The 19731-nt window shown below is 23.9% G+C and overlaps 1 protein-coding gene across 3 annotated transcripts; it reads left to right on the top strand.

Annotated features, from left to right (window-relative positions):
* The first annotated feature begins 545 nt into the window (after nucleotides 1–545).
* On the top strand, nucleotides 546–17399 carry LOC145849705 (uncharacterized). Of its 3 annotated transcripts, none has more exons than XM_082954733.1 (17): nucleotides 546–637; nucleotides 3296–3440; nucleotides 4495–4673; nucleotides 4863–4949; nucleotides 5794–5878; nucleotides 7399–7464; nucleotides 8454–8519; nucleotides 9524–9574; nucleotides 9777–9961; nucleotides 10152–10309; nucleotides 12000–12088; nucleotides 12830–12895; nucleotides 14008–14073; nucleotides 15546–15660; nucleotides 16410–16503; nucleotides 16713–16954; nucleotides 17175–17399. In XM_082954733.1, the coding sequence occupies exons 2-17, from the start codon at nucleotides 3338–3340 to the stop codon at nucleotides 17326–17328; spliced, it is 1806 nt and encodes a 601-aa protein (XP_082810859.1). In that variant the 5' UTR covers nucleotides 546–637; nucleotides 3296–3337; the 3' UTR covers nucleotides 17329–17399. The 3 variants fall into 3 exon arrangements, with proteins under 3 accessions (XP_082810859.1, XP_082810861.1, XP_082810860.1); XM_082954734.1 differs by lacking the exon at nucleotides 546–637 and adding an exon at nucleotides 2934–3020; XM_082954735.1 differs by lacking the exon at nucleotides 8454–8519.
* The last annotated feature ends 2332 nt before the right edge of the window (nucleotides 17400–19731 follow it).

Below are 19731 nucleotides of genomic sequence, written 5' to 3' on the forward strand. Positions count from 1 at the left end.
TTAGGGTGTTTCGTTCGAGCGAGAAAGTTTGAAGTTACATCATTATGTCGACATGTGGTTGAGAAACAAAAAAAAATGTGTTTCATTCAGATTTATTCACAAGTTTTGTTGATGATTTTTTACAAATTAATGTATTTCAGATTTTTGATGTCGAAAAAGAACTGTATTTTTGTTTTTTTATACTTTAAAATTGAGGTTTTTGCTTAAGAAAGTTTTCCGTTAATATGCAAGTGTAAAGTGCTTGAATTGGTTAGCTTTACTTGTTATTGTTTTTTTTTTAACAAAACAGAAATAAATCGTTGGTTTATTGAATCTACTTAAGAGTTTTTTTGCTCAATGAACATAAACAATAAGGCTTTATAACAACAAAAAAATGTTAAAGACTTTAATTAGTGTACAAGCTAGTTTTTTATCTTTTGAATATTGTAGCTTTGCATGAGGAACAAATCACTGAAGCAAAACGAGAAAATTCCAAAGACACACCTATGTCTCGTTTATACAAATAGAAAAGTTCTCTATTATGATTTTTTTGTTGAGAGCAGCTTAGAAATATAAGCTTTGATTTCAGACATTAATAATAAAGTTAAGCTTTAATGGATACTGATTAGCAAAAGTTCTTTTATATTTTCGGTCGAAGGTATGTTTTAAATATAAAGTATAGTAATAATTTTGACAAAATTTAAAATAGTTTATGAATAAATGTACAATTAAACATTAAAGTTGTAAATATAGTTTTTAACGTCTTCTATATAACTAATTTTGTTTATACAAACGATCAAAAGTATTATATGTACTAAAATATATCTAAACTTTTAAAAAATTTTTGTATATAAGTAGGTGATATAATGGTAACTAACTAAAGAATACTATTGATTACTAAAAGATTAAAACAATATCACAAAAATAAGTATAGAAAAATTTTTTTTGTTTAAAAGTAGGGTAGAACTTTTCGAACTTTAAACAGCAAAAAAGTAAAAATTTTGGTCGGATCGTTTTTTGCTTGTCAATTATTTTTTGTAAGTTTACTTCACTCAACAAATTAAACAAAAAATATCGAAGTTGTCTTTAAAAATTCTGTAGTTTAGTTTTTTTTTTAATTATCCAATTGAAATCAAGCTAATTTAAAAGAATGAAATAGAATTAAAACAAGTAAAAAAATCCTTTGCTTTGTTAGACTCAATAACCGAACAAATTATAAACAAAATAATTGCTATTTACAAAATTAGGTTCAATAATATATGATATCTTATATGTTTAGCAAACTCTTTTTGTTACTATCAGTTTTTAAGTTTTTGTTTGAAACATAAGTAATGCGAGTTTAAAATTTTACAATCTTTTCTTATAATTTGCAATTTCCAGCTTCGTTTGCATATTTTGATTGTGCAAACAGTTATTTAACATATATTACGTGTAAAATATTTCTATTAGTTAGTTACTTTAATACAAAGGTTTTTGTTATTAAGCTTGAGTAAAAACCATATAAACACTTATTTTGTTTTAATTATCTCATAATATTAGTATTTAAACATTCAAAGCAGCCAATTAATTACTGAACATAAAAAAAAAATTCCATTGATATAATGCTAGTTTAAAATCAAAACTTGACTGATGATAAAGGACATATAGGTTTTGCTATAAAAAATGGATTATAGTAGTTTTAAATCTTAAAATAACACAATCTATACAAGGATACATACTTCTTTTAGGTTAAAATGAAATTATATTTTATTTTAAAATAGTTTTAATAATTGTAATTAAAAACTAATTACATTTTTCAATTGTATAACTGCAAAATAATATTCAATTCTAAATGAGATTGTTTAATTAAAAAAAAAGATTTCTGTATATTACAAGATAAACTTTTTTTGTTTTATGGTCACTAAAACATTATAAAGCTGTAATTAGTTTAGAAAGACTGAAAGCTACTACTAATATAAAAGCTATAGATTATTAAAATAATACTTTAAGTTAAAAGTAACAGTAAGCGTTACAGATAAAAACAAAACAAGGCTAGATAAAGTTTAGTAAATACATGAAAAAGGCATGTTATAATTACAAATGTATTAACTATAATCAACTTGTTTTTTAAACTCTAAAAAAATTTGAGCACATGCCACACTTCTACTTAAAATAGTAATTAAAAATAACTTCTTTAGTTACAAACCAAAGTAAAACGAAATTTGTTCATAATATATGTAGGTTAAAAATTTTGTATCAGTTTTCAAACAATTGTACTAAAATTCACATTTAATATAAGAAGTAATATTAATTAGTTAATTATTTTTTATTTCTTTTTCATTTTAAGAAATTGTATTGTAATACGAACTAAATACACAAAAAGTGCTATACTTAATTTTGCTTTAAAACTATACAAGTAATATTTTTTTTGTAAACTAAAATTTACATAAAGCTCTTAGTTAATTTAAAGTTAGTTTGTAGTTTTTTGTAGATTAGTTTAAAAACACAAAAACAAAATTGAGTAAGTACTGCACAAAAGAATAGTTTAGTCGATTTATATGTTTTTAAGCAGTTGAGAGTTTTTGGTTATATTTACAACTTTATCTAAAAAGTATAGTTAGGTGCTCTTTGTTAACTAACACATTTAGACTGTTTAGTTTCAATTCACGGATACTTTAATCTGAATAAGGCAATTAAAAATTTAAACAGTAATCTTTTTAGAGGCAATAATTTAAAAAAAAAGGTTCAGTTTATATTTGAAAAATGAAATGAAAATAGCTGTAAAAAATTAAAGTTTTAGTTATACGAAATAATTTTTAAAACCTTATTCCTTTTGTGCATTAGAAAAAAAAATATTATATTTTTTTTAGCAAAGTTTTATTTAAAATCAGAGAATAACATACCCAAAATTTGATGTTTATAGATTTAGTTTTATTCTTTAAACACTACTGCTGACTTTTTTATACACTTTTTTAGATAGTGGTAAATATTAATTATTTTAATACCTTTTATATACAAACAAATGAATGTTTAGTTTATGCTTGAACGTTTGAAAAACTGAGGTAAATTAAAGTTAAAATTAAAACATGTATTATGTATATTAATGCAGCTGTTACACGCTTATTTAATTATTGAAATAAGTACTTTCGATACTGTTAGTTTATGAAATTAAAACGGATACAAGACAATAATATAATAAAAATGTTTTTTTTTGCAGTTTCTTTGAATTTATATATGTTTTCAATCATAAATAATATTTGTTTCTGTTTACTTTAAAGTTTCTTGATTTTTTCTTAAAACTTGTAGTTAAGCTAATTTAAAAAATAATTTTACGTAGATTTCAAGTAGCTGTTTGAAAATATAAGTTTAAACTCCAGTTATGAAGCACAAAAAACGAGCTATTGCAATTCAAGTTCTTTTTGTAATATTCCTTACATGCTTTAATCAAAATGCTGCATTCCACTTATCAAACAGTGAGCTTTGTGAGTTCGTTTTTTTATAAAAACTTGAGTAAATTAGTTAATTATTATTAAAACACTATTAAGTTATAATGAAACAAAATATTAGCTATAAAACTAAGGTTAAATTTTTATAATTAAAACCATGTTATTAAAAACTGATACATTTTTCAAACTAAAAAAATAATGTCCAAAAACAATACCTTAAAGGTGAATTCAACATTATAATTTCATGTATTTCAATCGAAATCGCTATAATTTTTTACTAGTTTGCGTATTAAAAGTATAAAAACTTGGTACTTTATTCTAAATTTTGACACTGTTACTATAAATTTGAGTAAAGTAGTTTTTTATTTCTAAATTACAATTAAGTTATAATGAAACAAAATATAAATAAAAAAGCCAAGGTTAGACTTAGTAAATTAAAACCATGTTACTGAAAACTAACATATTTTTCAAACTAAAATAAAATTTTCAAAAAACAAGACTTTTAACAGGTAAATTCAACATTATAATTTCACGTATTTAAATCAAAATCAATATGATTTTTTACTAGTTTACGTATTACAAGTTTTGTTAAACTATTTTGCGCTTTTTAGCTAATTCATTTCACTATTTTTAAATATTTCAAAAATCTTCGTTTAATAAAAAAAAAAAAAACTAAAAATGTATAATAACTAAGATTTTATATATATATAAATTAATTAAAATCTTTTTTTGATGTCTATAGGACTATTGATAAACTTAAAAAGAAAAAGCGAAAAAAAAATTATTTAATAAAACTAAATTGAATGAAGTTAATATTTAAGCAGCTTTTTTAAAAACATATAATTGCCCTAAAAAATCTTAACATCATTTATTAAACCCACGTGGCTGTCTTGAAATACCAAACTAAATGTTGTTTGTAATAAACAATATTTTTCCGATTTTTTAACCATTTATGTTTTAAAGTTTTAAAAAACGATTTAAAATGTAGCACGTTAAATTTTACTCTATAATTACACCTTAAACTTTAGTTGTTCAAATCAACGCATGCTTTAAAAGTGACCTTTAGTTTTTGATCCTCTATACCAACCAGATAAAAGCTGTGGATACAACACGACAGTCACAAGTGAAAAGCAACGCATCTACACGCCAAACTTTCCTGGAAAGTACCCGAACAACGCTCGTTGCAACTGGTACATTGAAGTGACAGAAGATGCTCACATTGAGTTCGAACTTTCTGGCAGATCCGAACCCAACTTCGACTACTTACGGGTTTTTGTTAATTTGCTTATTTAGAGATAGTTTTATTAGTTTTATTTTGTAAACAACTGATAATTTTTAACACTAATTTTAAAAAGAAAGGGTTATTTACAATAAGCGTTAATTCAGGAATTTTAAAATCATTCTATGACTTTTTCAATCATTTAAAAAGAACAAACTATTTTTTTTTTTTTGAAACAGATACATTTAAGTTCTGGTTACAAACATTTTGACCGGGAGGAATACAGACAAACTTTCACAGAATTGGTAAACAAAAGCACCATCAGAGTTGAGTTCCATTCTGATTCTTCTTATACGTACAAAGGATAGAACTCACATTTAGAAAATTACCACGGAGAGATAAAATAATTTTTAATTTAAAGCTAAACCTTTTAAGAGTTCGTATCATTACAAAAATTCATAAGTGTGTATAAATACACTAACGCTACCGTCTATTAAGCTAGATGACTCTTAAATAAAACATAGAAAACTAACAATTTTTTTTAATAATAATTTCTAATTATTACTTTTTATATAGACAACATTTCTTTAGTGTACATTTTACTTCAAAAAGACACTATATCGAAAAGAATATTTTAGAATGTAAACTACTTTTCAGAATGTTGAGGACTTTCAGCTTGGCTTTTACATAACATAAATACATTTATTTTATATCTAGCGTTCAAAAGGCAACATTGTAACAGACCGAGCCTGGTTAGGGTTGTTACCTTTAAAAGTAAAAGATTTGCTTCTTTTTTAGCCACAGGTTTTGAGCGTTTAACTCTGAAATTACTATCTGATTCACTCATTACAATTATTATCATAAATAATTAATAGTTTTATGCTGAAAAAAATATATATCAAATTCTAACAATAATTGTAATCAAGTGTTTTGTTAAACAAAATCAAAAATACATAAACCAACCAAGTTTTAAACAACTGATAACACAAATCAATAATCAAACAGAAACACACTTTTGCGCTAAATTACAAATAGTGTGGTAAAAATCAAACTCTAAAACAAAAAAGGACAATTTGTTACAACAAGACCTTTATCTTTTTTTTTTTAAATATAACCCTTTTAAAAAAGTAATTATAAACTGAAAACAATTAGCAAACATTTCAATTTCAGGAGATGAATAGTACTGAAGCACAAGTACCAAGAAGTATAACAAGTCAAAACGGAACAGTTAGATCAATCTTTATGAATACTACAGGTTTAAATTTATAAGTTTTTATTTAATTTTTGTAAATGTGTAATCTTTTCAAGTCTATGCATAGGTTTTTATATGAGGATTTATTTCGTTTTGTTCTATGTGCATACTAAGTTATTATTTATCGTACAGGACTATTTGTTTGTTATTTATTTTATTTTTTTTTTACTCTGTTGTTTTTAGATTTTAATTTTCATTGAATGTAATTTGTTTGTTTCTTTTTTTCGTGTGTATTGTTAAGCGGCTCGGGTTTTAATGCCCTAGTCCATCTTTGCACAATAAACTCTAATAATATTAAGAATAATAAAATAATAAGTTTTAAAAGATTAGCATAAGGGTTTTTACTGCATAATTATAAGCAATTTTTTGATACAGTTAATTTAAAACAGTTTAATTATAAAAAACTGAAAACATGATAAAACGTTTTAAGTTTTAACTTATAAATGTTTAACAATAATATCAGAAGTTTAGCGAGATTTCATAGGTTTTATACACTCAAAAAAATTTATTTTACTTCGAACGTTCATGACATGTTTGTAATAAAAACAAACTCTCGATTTGTTACATTAAACGAACAAAATATTGTTGTAAGAGTGAAAAATCATATAACTTTAGTTGTTCAAATCAAAAAATGCTTCAAAGTTGAAAATTTTTTAGTCTTAGGTCGTTTACTATAAACTAACAGATTTTTCAGTAAAAGTAAAAGTAACTAAAAACAATTGTATCAGTTGAGATAACACTTATGACTGATGGAATTTTTCGGAGCTATAAAAAAAACTTTCATAAAAATAAATTAAAAAGTAATAACAGAAAGTTTTATGAAAAAACGTTCTTTAAAAACGTGTTAATAAAAAAGTGTTTAAATGTAAAAAAAGTAAAAACATGAGAAAGCGGTTTTAGTTTTATTTTGTAAATATTTAACAAAATTGTCTACATTTATTGCAAAACTTCATAAGTTATATACTCTCACAAAAATATTATTTTACGTAGTATGTTTATAACATGTTTGTAAAAAAGTATCAAACTCTCGAATTGTTACATTAAACGAAAAAAAAGTTTGTATAAGAGAAAGAAATTTAAAATCTTTAGTACGTATTTTAATTAGTTATGCTCTAATTATATGTTTTGGTGAATACTTTTTATATACTACAAGTGTTTATAAATTAACCTTTATAATTATTTGTAAACTTTTATTTATTAACAACTACGGATAAAATATAAAACAGATGTTTAGCTACCGCCAATATAGCTCAAAAGTTAAACTGAAAATATTAAAATAGTTCAATTGAAACGTTTTACTTAGTACAACTGTTTTTCATTTAACGCCAAAAAAATGTTAGTAGCAATTGATATTTAAATTTGGTTGGAAAGAAACACGTAATCGAATGTATACTGTAAAATGTGTAAGTTGTAGGTATGTTTATAAAATATTAACCTTAGTTTTAATTTTTTTTGTTCTTTTCTAATAATGATTTAAAAAACTATAGTTAGTATATTATCGTGGATAATGTAATATTTTTCAGTGGTTCAACAAACAGCGCAACAAGAAGCAACTACTCATGTACCAATTCAAATTTCGAATTTCACAAGTTTGATTTTCTAAATAAGAATATTTTTATCTAACAAGTAAACAAAAATTATCACGGTAAATTTTACTTTTTAATTAAAATCTATAACTTTAATTATTCAAATCAACAAATGCTTCGAAATTGAAAAATATTTTAGTCTTAGGTCGTTTACTGTTAACAACTAGATTTCTTAGTAAAAAGTAATTAAAAACATTTGTATCAGTTGAGATAACACTTCTGACTGATGGAATATTTTGGAGAATGATAAAAACACTTTTATAAAAATAAATTAAAAAGTAATAACAGAATCAATTACGAAAAAACGTTTTTTTTTTATTTGTTATAAAAAAACAGTTTAATTATATAAAATTTAAAACATAATAAAGCGTTTTAGTTTTATTTTATAACTGATAAACAAAAATGTCTTCAATTTTTGCAAGACTTCATAAGATTTATATCTCACAAAAATATTATTTTACGTAGAATGTTCATCACATGTTAATGAAAAAAAAAACAAAACTCTTGATTTGTTACATTTAACGAACAAAATGTTTTTATTAGAATAAGAATTATTTCAACGTATATTTATTAGTTGTGCTCTGATTTTATGTTTTGATGAATAATTTTGTGTTTAAATATAGTATAAGTGTTTTTAAATTAACCATTGTAATTGATTGTAAAGTTATTTTCATTAAAAACTACGGGTAAAATATATAATTTATGTTAAGGCAACTGTCTATATAGCTTAAAAGTTAAACATAAAATAGGTTGGTAGTTCTGTAAAAACTTTTTACTTAAAATATTTTTTTGTCATTTCATGCCAATAAAATCTTAATATCATTTGATAACTAAATTTGTTTGTATATGAACAAGTAATCAAATACATATTGTAATATGTATAAGTTGTAGTTATATTACAAAGTTTTAACCTCTGTTTTATTTTTCTTACATAATAATAATTCAAAAAACTATAGTTAGTATGTTGTCGTGGTTAATGTAATACTTTGCAGTGGTTCAACAAACAGCGCAACAAGAAGCAACTACTCGTGTACCAATTCAAAGCTCGAATTTCACAAGTTTGAAATTTATAAATAAGAATATTTTTATCTAACAAGTAAGAATTATAAGTAAAAAACTATCATGGTTAATTTTACTTTACAATGATAACCTATAACTTTAGTTATTCTAATCAACAAATGCTTTGAAATTGAAAATGTTTTATTCTTAGGTCGTTCAGTGTTAACAGCCAGATTCCTCGGTAAAACTAAAAGTAACTAAAAATATTTCTATTAATAAAGATAATACTTCTCACTTATTCAATTTCGGAGAATGAAAAATAAAACTTTAATAAAAATTTATTAAAAAGTATTAATAGAAACAATAAAAAAAAAAACTCTTTTTTATAACAAGTTGATATAAAAATATTTAATTTAAAAAGATTAAAAACAGAATAATGCAGTTTTAGTTTTGTTTTGTAAATGTTTAACAAAAATGTCTACAATTTTTGCAATACTTCATAAGATTTATATCCCAACAAAAATAACATTTACATAAAATGTTCATAACATATTTGTAAAATAACAAAAACTCTCGATTTGTTACGTTAAACGAACAAAATGTTTTTATTAGAATAAGAAATTTAAAATATTAAGTACATATTTTAATTAGTTATGCTGTGATTTTATGTTTTGATGAATACTTTTTATAGACTACAAGTGTTTATAAACTAACCTCTATAACTTATTTAAACTTATTTCTATTAAAAATTACGGGTAAAACATAAAAATAAAGTTTAGGCTACTATTAATAAAGCTTAAAAGTTAAATTTAAAATAGGTTAGTTGATCAATTGAAACTTTTTACTTACAGCAATAGTTTTTTCATTTAATGCCAATAAAACTTAGTATCATTTGATAACTAAACTTGGTTGTATATAAACACGTAATCAAATACATATTGTAATATGTATAAAATGTAGGTATATTTCAAAATATTTATTTTTGTTTGAAACATTTTCTGTTCGTATAATGATTCAAAAAGCTATAGTTAGTATGTTTTAGTGATTAATGTAATATTTTCAGTAGTTCAACAAACAGCGCAACAAGAAGCAACTCCTCCTTCACCAACTCAAGGTTCGAATTTTACAAATTTAAATTTATAATTTACAATATGCTTATCAGATTCACGTAGAGATTTCATTTATTTAACTAGTAAAAAAAAAGTAAAAAAATACCATGGTAAACTTTACTCTATAGTTAAAACTTCAACCAAATTAATTCAAATGAACGCATGCTATAAAAGTGATCTTTAGTTTTGTTCCTCTCTGAAAACCAGATTCCTCGGCAACCTGTGGATACAACACGACAGTCACAAATGAAAAGCGACGCATTTACACGCCAAACTTTCCTGGAAAGTACCCGAACAACGCTCGTTGCAACTGGTACATAGAAGTGACAGAAGATGCTCAAATTGAGTTCGAACTTTCTGGCAGATCCGAACCCAACTTAGACTACTTACGGGTTTTTTGTTTGTTTGTTTATTTAGAGATAGTTTTCTTAACATAATTTAGTAAACAACAGATTATTTTAAAAACTAATTTTAAAATTAAGGGTTATTCACAATAAGCGTTAATTCGGGAATTTTAAAATCATTCTATGACTTTTTCAATCATTTAAAAAGAACAAACTAAAAAATTTTATTTTGAAACAGATACATTTAAGTTCTGGTTACAAACATTTTGACCGGGAGGAATACAGACAAACTTTCACAGAATTGGTAAACAAAAGCACCATCAGAGTTGAGTTCCATTCTGATTCTTCTTATACGTACAAAGGATACGAACTCACATTTAGAAAATTACCACGGAGAGGAAAAATAATTTTTAATTTAAAGCTAATTCTTTTAAGAGTTTGTATCATTATAAAATTCAATATGTGTGTATAAACATTTTAACGCTACCATCTACTAAGCAAGATGACTATTAAATAAAACAGAAAAAAACTAATAGTTAGTTTGTTACGCTATTCAAAATTTCACTTGAAAACTGTTTTGTTTTTAAAAGAAAATTAAGAGTTATTAAGAGCACTTTCAGTTCTTGCCCGGGCAAAGTCTGATGTAAAAAAGATAAGATGATAGAAAGAGAATAAAGAGAATGAGAGCGCACTTATCTTTTATGATGTAAAAAGAACAAAGAGAATGAGAGCGCATTTTACTGTTATGAAACTGACTGACGAAATTTTTCATTTAATGTTTTGAGTCACAAGCTGACAGTCCAGACTGAGCTGTGTGTTGTCAGAACCGCAGGGAGCTGCAGTGTTTACAAGAAAGACACTTGAATATTAGTATTAAGTTGTTTTTTAAAGTTTTAGTATATATAATTATATTTTTCTTTGTTAGATTCAAAGATTGTTATTTAAAGTAAGTTTAGTTATTCTCTTACTGTACATTTTTATAGTTTTTTGATTTTCAACAAGTGATTTACTTAAAACATTTTTTACAGTTTATAATATAAAGCATTTTTACATAAGTGACATACTTTTATAGTTCTTGAAGTTTTTAACACTTGATTTTGCATTAAATTTTAAGTATTTCTTAAATTATTATTGAGTTTTTTATAGTGGTTAATATACAGTATTTTCTCACACAATTTACATAATAAATAGTTCTTCTAATTTTAACATTTTATTTTGTATCTTTTGAATTTCGTTTAATAGAGAAACCCACTCAATTGTTGTGCCTGGTTATTTATAGTAGTATTGATACCTAGTAATATTAAGTCTAGAGTAAACTAATAATTATGTCCAAACCCAATAGTAAAGTAAGTGAACCTTTGGATGTTGGGTCACCAACACCCCCTGGTTTCAATTTAATCAGAATGTTTTGTTATATAAACAACATTTCTTTAGTGTACATTTTACTTCAACAAGACATTACGTCGAAAAAAATTTGTTAAAATTTAAACTATTTTTCAGAATATTCAGCACTTTAAGCATAGTTTTTACTTCGTTCAAAAGCAAAAATTTATATTTTATAAACTTCAAACATTGTTTGTAGAGAAAAAAGTTTTTTAATTATTAACATAAGTGCATTTTATTTTACAACTAGCGTTCAAAAGGTAAAATTGTAACATACATAGCCTGGTTAGGGTTGTTACTTTAGAAGTAAGAGCTTTGTTTCTTTTTTTAGCCACACGTTTTGAGCATTTAACTCTAAAAACACTATGTGAGTCACTCATTACAATTATTATCATAAATTATTAATAGTTGTTTGCTGCAAAACATATATATCAAATTCTAACAATAATTGTAATCAAGTGTTTTGTTAAACAAAAGCAAAAAGACATAAACTAACTAAGTTTTTAAACAACTGATAACACAAATCAATAATCATACATAAATACACTTCAGCGCCAAATTACAAGTAGTGTGTTAAAAATCAATATCTAAAATAAAAAAGGACAATTTGTTACAACAAGACCTGTTTCTTTTTTTTATTAAAATATAACCCTTTTTAAAAAGTAAATAGAAACTGAAAACAATTAGCAAACACTTCATTTTTAGGAGGTGAAACTAGTATTGGAGCACAAGTACCAAGAAATATAACAAGTCAAAGTGGAACAGTCAGACCATTCAATATGAATACTACAGGTTTAAGTTTATAAAATAATAAGTTTTAAAAGATTAGCATAAGGATTTTCACTGCATACTTAATAAGCTTTTTTTTGATTAAGTTTATAAAAAACTGTTTAACTATAAAAAAGTAAAAACATGATAAAGCGTTTTTAGTTTTAATTTGTAAATGTTTAACAACAATGTCAGAATTTTAGCGAGTATTCATAGGTTTTATACTCTCACAAAAATTTGTTTTACTTCGAGTGTTCAAAACACGTTTGTAATAAAACTAAACTCTCGATTTGTTACATTAAACGAACAAAGGATTTTTGTAAGAGCGAAAAATCAAAAATCATTAGTAGTTATTTCTAATTAGTGGTAATCTGATTTTATGTTTGGTGAATACTTTATTTCTATTGTACTACAGGTGTTTATAAATTTACCCTGTAATAGATTTTTAAGTTTTTTTCATTAAAAACTACGGGTAAAACATATAACAGATGATTAGGCTACTGTCGATTTTGCTTACAAGTCATACTAAAAATAGTTCATTTGAAATTTTTTACTTAGAAATTTTTTTCATTTTGTGCAAATAAAATCTTAGTATCATTTGATAACTAAATTTTGTTGGATATGAACAAGTAATCAAATACATATTTTAATGTGCATAAGTTGTAGTTTTATTACAAAATTTTAACCTCTGTTTTTTTCTGTTGTAATAATTATTCAAAAAAGTTGTAGTTAGTATGTTGTCGTGAAAAATGTAATATATTTCAGTGGTTCAACAAACAGTGCAACATGAATCAACTACCCATATACCAATTCAAATATCGAGTTTCACAAGTTTGAATTTTTAAATTACAGTATGCTTATATAACAAATGTATAAAATAGTAAAAATTTATCACAGTAAATTTGACTTTTTAACTATAACCTATAACTTTAGTTGTTCAAATCAACAAATGCTTCGAAGTTAAAAATTGTTTAGTCTTAGTTCGTTTACTGTAAACAAACAGATTTTTCAATAAAAGTAAAACTAAATAAAGATATTTTCATCAGTTGAGATAACACTTTTGATTGATGGAATTTTTAAGAGCTATAAAAAAAACTCTAATAAAAATAAATTAAAAAGTAATAACAGAAAGGATTACGAAAAAACGTTCTTTAAAAACGTGTTAATAAAAAATTGTTTAAATATAAAAAAGTAAAAACATGATACAGCGGTTTGAGTTTTGTTTTGTAAATATCTAACTTAAATTTCTTCAACTTTTGCAAGACTTCTTAAGTTTTACACTCTCAAAAAAATATTATTTTACGTATAATGTTATATAGAGCGATTTTAATTTTATTTTGTAAATATTTAACAAAAATTTATACAAATTTTGCAAGACTTCTTAAGTTTTACACTCTCAAAAAAATTATTTTACGTATAATGTTCATAACATGTTTGTAAAAAAAAACAAACTCTCGATTTGTTACATTAAACGAAAAAAATTCTTTTATTAGAGAAAAAAATTTAAAATAATTAGTACGTATTTTAATTAGTTAAGCTCTGTTTTATGTTTTGGTGAATACTTTTTTTTATACTCAAGTGTTTATAAATTATCCATTGTAGTTAATTGTAAACTTATTTTTAATAAAATACGGGTAAAATATGAAACAGGTGTTTAGCTTATTGTCAATATAGCTCAAAAAATAAACTTAAAATAGGTTGGTAGTTCAATTGAAACTTTTTACTTAGAACATTTGATTTTCATTTAACGCCAAGAAAATCTTAGTAGCATTTAATAACTAAATTTTGTTGGATATAAACACGTAATAAAATACATATTGTTATATGCATAAGTTGTAAATATATTTCAAAATTTTAACCTTGGTTTGAAAAATTTTCTGTTCTAATAATGATTCAAAATACTATAGTTAGTATGTTGTCGTGATTAATGTAATATTTTTCAGTTGCTGAACAAACAGCGCTACAAGAAGAAAATCTTTCTTTACCAATTCAAATCTCGAATTACACAAGTTTGAATTTTAAATTTACAATATGCTCATAAAATAAATGAATAAAATAGTAAAAATTTATCACAGTATATTTTACTTTTTAACTAAAACATATAACTTTAGTTGTTCAAATCAATACATGCTTCGAAGTTAAAAATTTTTTAGTTTTAGGTCGTTTCTTACAACTACATTTTTTAGTAAAAGTGAAAGTAACTAAAAATATTTGTATCAGCTTAGATAACACTTCTGACTGATGGAATTTTTAAGAGCTATAATAAAAACTTTAATAAAATAAATTAAAAAGTAATAACAGAAAGGATTACGAAAAAACTTTCTTCAGAAACGTGTTAATAAAAAATGTTTAAACATAAAAAAGTAAAAACATGATAAAGCGGTTATTTTTCATTTTGTAAATGCTTAAAAAAATGTTTACATTTTTTGCAAGACTTCATAAGTTATATACTCTCACAAAAATTTTAATTTACTTCGAATGTTCAAAACACGTTTGTAATAAAACCAAACTCTCGATTTGTTACATTAAACGATCAAAATATTTTTGTAAGAGCGAAAACTTTTAAAATCATTAGTACGTATTTTAATTAATTATGCTCTGACTTTATATTTTGATAAATGCTTATGTTTTTTAATGTATTAAAAGTGTTTATAAGTTAAATATTCTAATTTAATGTAAACTTATTTTCATTATTAACTACAGATGAAATATACAAAAGTGATTATGCTACTGTTAATATAGCTTACAATTTAAACTTGAAATAGTTCAGTGGAAACTTTTTACTTAGAACAATTGTATTTCATTTCATGTTAATATAACATTATTACTATATGTTAACTAAATTCGGTTGTATTTAAACACACAATCGAATACATATCGTAATATGCATAAGTTATAGCAATATTTTAAAATGTTAGTCTTTGTTTGAATTTTTTTCTGTTCTTATAATGATTCAAAAAACTATAGTTAGTATGTTGTCGTGGTTAATGTAATATTTTCGTGCTATATTATATCATGTTATTATGTTTTGTTTCTACTAATAAAGTAAATATTATATTCAGTATAAATATCCCATTTAGAACTATTATTTTTAATGACTATTGTTGAAAGTTTATTTCAAACTTCAATTACTAAAGAAATAATATAAAGTAAAATTAAACTTTAAAAAAAACTTGTAGATCATTTTTTTTTTTTGATTTATATTAGTAGTTATACAAATTTTCAGAAAATAAAGAACAGAGAATATTAGAGATAACATTGAAGTAGAAGTAGTGTGTACTTTATGTTAATTCCTCTTTGAAATAAAAATAATAATGTTTTATTACCTATGTCAGAATAAGTTGTTAAACTAGTACTTGTCTAACATTTTATAAAACTTCTTAAATAACCTAATATTAAAAGTATCAATAAAATAAAAATTCTAAAATAAACTAATATTAAAAGTATCTATGAAAATAATAACTCTAAAACATTTTCAAAGGTGATAACCCTTATCAAACAGCTATTTTGAGCAACTTTGTTGATAAGTTTTGGAATAAATGCATGGTTGACGAGTTTCTGAAACTGAAAAAATTTGAAGGAGCGAACCAATGTCTGTTAGTTATTTTTTTAAGTTTTGAATTAAGGATTGGAGTTAAGCAGCAAAGACAATTTGTGGTAATAAATGCATAATTTTAATAAACTTTAAAAGAAAATAAATGTTTGTACAACAAAGTATTTTTAACAATAGTATAAAGTTACATTAGAGTATATTTAGACTATACTTAATTATTTCAAATTTATTATTACTTTAAACGAGTTATAATATTATTTTATGTCACAATAATCATATAAAATCTTTTTTAATTAAACTCTGCCTGGTAATTAAAATTAAATACATTTATCAAACAGACACGTAGATATTTACTTTAATAATTATATACTTTTAATACAATTTATGTTTTATTTTTTTCATAAAAGTTGTAAAAATTTAGTACTAAAAACTAATATTGTTAAAAAGTAAAAGTAGCAACTTATTTTTAAACTTTTTAGTAGAATGTGTAGATTTAGTACAAATTTAATAATTATAAGTTGTTTTGTTCGTAAACTTAACTTTTATTGCAAGCTGAAAAATTTAAATCGTTTCTTCATAGTAGCTTTAGTAATTTCCTTTATATTAGCTTATGTAATATTATTCATAGAAGCTTTAGTAATTTTTTTAGTCATTTATATTTATTTAACTGAAGTTTTATACACAACTTATTTAAATTTTTATTTAATTCTGAAAGTTGGTGTTATTACTTGCTTTAGTTTATTTATTGTTTTTCTAGTTAAACTTTCATAGTTGAAAATTATATATTTGTAGGTCTGACTTTCAGAAATTGGTTGAATGTGGTTCCGAAGAAATGAAGTATGCTTTACTGGACAGTATAAGAATTAATGTACCCAAAATTTCATTAGTAAGTTACCATAAATTATTTTAAAAATTATAAATACTTGTAGTGATGCAGTACATTTTAAAAAAACCTTTGACTGTCCTGTTGTTTAGCTCAATACGTGGAAAATTTTTCGCGCACCAGGTCCTTAAATCGAAGCTTTTGAGACTTTTGTCGTTCAGCAAACTTATAACTTGAAGTGTGAAAACTTAAAAAGATAAACGTAAATAAAGGAGGACATATTTCAATCGTTTCCTGGGATCGGCAATCTCAGCGGGAACGGAACAAACACGGAGCTCGACGTCTTCTGCCATCACGCGCCACTCGGCCTCCGCTTTCCCGCCATGGTGGGTTACGATTCGGCAAGGATTATGACGTCATACTGCAAGAATACGACTTACGATGTGGTGTTGGCGAGTTTTGCCGACGGATATCGGAAGAAAGTTTGGGCACGCCAACAAAACGAAACTCCCTTGTGAGATAAGACTTTAGATTTTTTAAAGGATTATATTCTAACACTTTTAATTAATTAAAACGAATATTTTTTTCTGTGTGTAACCAAATTTGATATAATAAAAATATTTTTAGTATGCTTTTTTAAAATCGAAAATAGCAAAAACCCCTGTAAAAAAAATATGTTAAGTTAAATTTATAGTTACTAGTTAAATGTATAACAAAGCTAAACTTTTTAATAGGATATTTCAAAGAATGCTTCGTCGTATTTTCGCGACGATTCGAACAGACTGCAGTCTAAATGGAGGTTCTATATTCGTTTCTTTAGCCGCACAGTTCGAAAGACTTTTTGATACGATAAACATCTCTATTAACGGCTATAAAACTTTTACTTGATAGTTTACGGAAAATACTTAAGATGACCACGTTTGTGTTCTTCATTCCTTTTCTTTTGTAAATAAACTTCTTAGCATGCAAAGTTTTTGTTTTTATTTAATAAATAACCGTTAATCTGTATAACTTTTGTAGAATGTTTTTTAACCGGCTTTAAAACAATTGTTTTTATCTTGTGATTAGAGGAAACAAAACTTATTAGCTTTTATAAGTGGTTTTCCCATTTAATCATCTAAACCAGTGGTCGACACATTAATCAAAAGCTGTGTACACTAAAATTAAAAAATAAAATTGGTGCACCTCAAGATCATATCTTTTTATTACCAAAATAGATCATGAGAGTAAAATGACCGATAAACTAAAGGCTAAATTAAACACCAGGGCTAGATTAACTTAAATATTTAACTATGTCGCTTAAACTAAAAAAATGTAATAATAAGACAAAAAAAATTGTGTAATCTGAAAATTTCGTGCATCCCTTAATGACTTTAGTGTACCATAAAAGTTTCGTGCACCCCAAATAAAGTTTCGTGTGCACCTGTGTACACCGTGCCGACCGCTTGTCTAAACAATCATACTTATAATTTTGAAAGAAATTTTAGTAAAGTTTATAAAAATGTAAAGCAAACAGTTTTAAATATAAATGCAAAGAATATGAAGAACTTCTTAAAAAAAAAAGTTTAGCTCAGATTGGTGAAAGTTTTAAACATTAATTTCAACAAAAATTAATTACTCATTTAATAATGTTAAGCTAAAATTAGTATACTTCAAAATTCTTTAATTTTCTGCTGCTTTAACCAACAAAGATCTTCAATTGAACAACCAAAAGATCTTAATAGTTTGATAGAAAAATTTGTTACACTGAGATTTATATTAAGTACATAATACATATTAAGAATAAAATCTCAGTGATTCTTTGGCTATAATTAAACACTTTTAAGTATTAATTATAATGTTTGTTTTTAAAATGTATTGATAAAAAGTTTGGATTAAATATGTTTAAGTATGTATTATTTGCATAGCTAAATAAAAATAAAAATTTGTAATTAAACGTTTGATTTACTACCATGTTTCGGTGGCAAAAAAAAAAACTTTTCAAGTATAATAAAATAGTAATCATTACATGAAAATGTAGTCCATAATGATATTTAAAGACTTATACATGCATGAAAATCTTAAGAAAAAACTAACATTTTACATGTTCGAGATTTCAAGCTTTAAAAGATATAATTGGATAAAATTCTAAAACGAATTGCTACCTTATTTACTTTTTGTTAAAAAATAGAAAATTATACTTGTAAGCAACATAAAATTTCACATTCTAATCTGCATTCAATCCCGGAGTGCTTTGCATTGAATATTATTGATCTTACCATTTGAGTACCGTAACAATAGGAAATATTAATTATAAAACGCTTTTAATGATAGTATAATTTGATAACAGAAAGGTTTTTCGCGCAACAAGCCTTATGACTACATATTTTAATCACTTTTTTTGTCGTTTTATACACTATTAAACTAAAGCAAATATTTTTTTAAAATTTAAAGTTTTTTCTATATGCAACTTCTAATTTATGTCAGGAATATTTTTTTTGTGTGAACAATTTAATCTTAAATAAACTAAAATATTGTTATACAAAATGACATTTTAATAAATAACTATCCTCAATATGTTTCTGGCTTAACATTTAATATGTTTATTTTCAATAGGTTTAAAGGTAAGGCTGTATCTTGTTGTAATTTGTATAAAGCTTAACCAAGTAAATTATTTGTAATTGTTAGATTTCTATATTATTTGTATACATATTATAACTGTTTAATTTAAGCTAAGCATCTGAGGAGAATTTTATTAAGTAGTATTTTTTATTTATTAAACTAAAAACTACTGACTACATATACTTTAGAAAAATATAAGCTAAAAACAAAATAAAATATGTTTTTTTTTTGTTTTATTATTTTTCAAATAGATGTCTTAACAAAAATATAATACAAAAGTTTTAAATCTATTTTAAAATAAAAACACATAGTTTATCGTTTATTCTCGTTCTAGGTCAAGCTAAATTTTATTAATATAATGTAGTTTTATTATATTAGTTTGTTATACAATCAGGTACTCCAGGTGCAATCAAAGTATTTTAGTAAAAAAAGCTAAAAGTAATTATGATTGTAAAAATAAAATAGACAACTGTATAAGTACACCTTAAATTATAATTTTAGTAGAAATATTTGCTAAAGTGTTTTGTGAAAAAAAAACTTACTACTTGAAAAAATTCTTTAACTCGTACAAGAAGAATGAATTTAATTTGAATTAAATTAGAAAAGCTAAACCCTAATAAAAATAATTAAAAATCCTTTACAATTTTCTATTTCGACTGTGAACAAACCAATAATAATTAAAATCGAAAA

The sequence above is a fragment of the Thalia democratica genome, chromosome 2 (genome assembly GCF_965202585.1).
Source record: "Thalia democratica chromosome 2, ktThaDemo2.hap1.1, whole genome shotgun sequence".
NCBI classification, from domain to species: Eukaryota; Metazoa; Chordata; class Thaliacea; order Salpida; family Salpidae; genus Thalia; species Thalia democratica.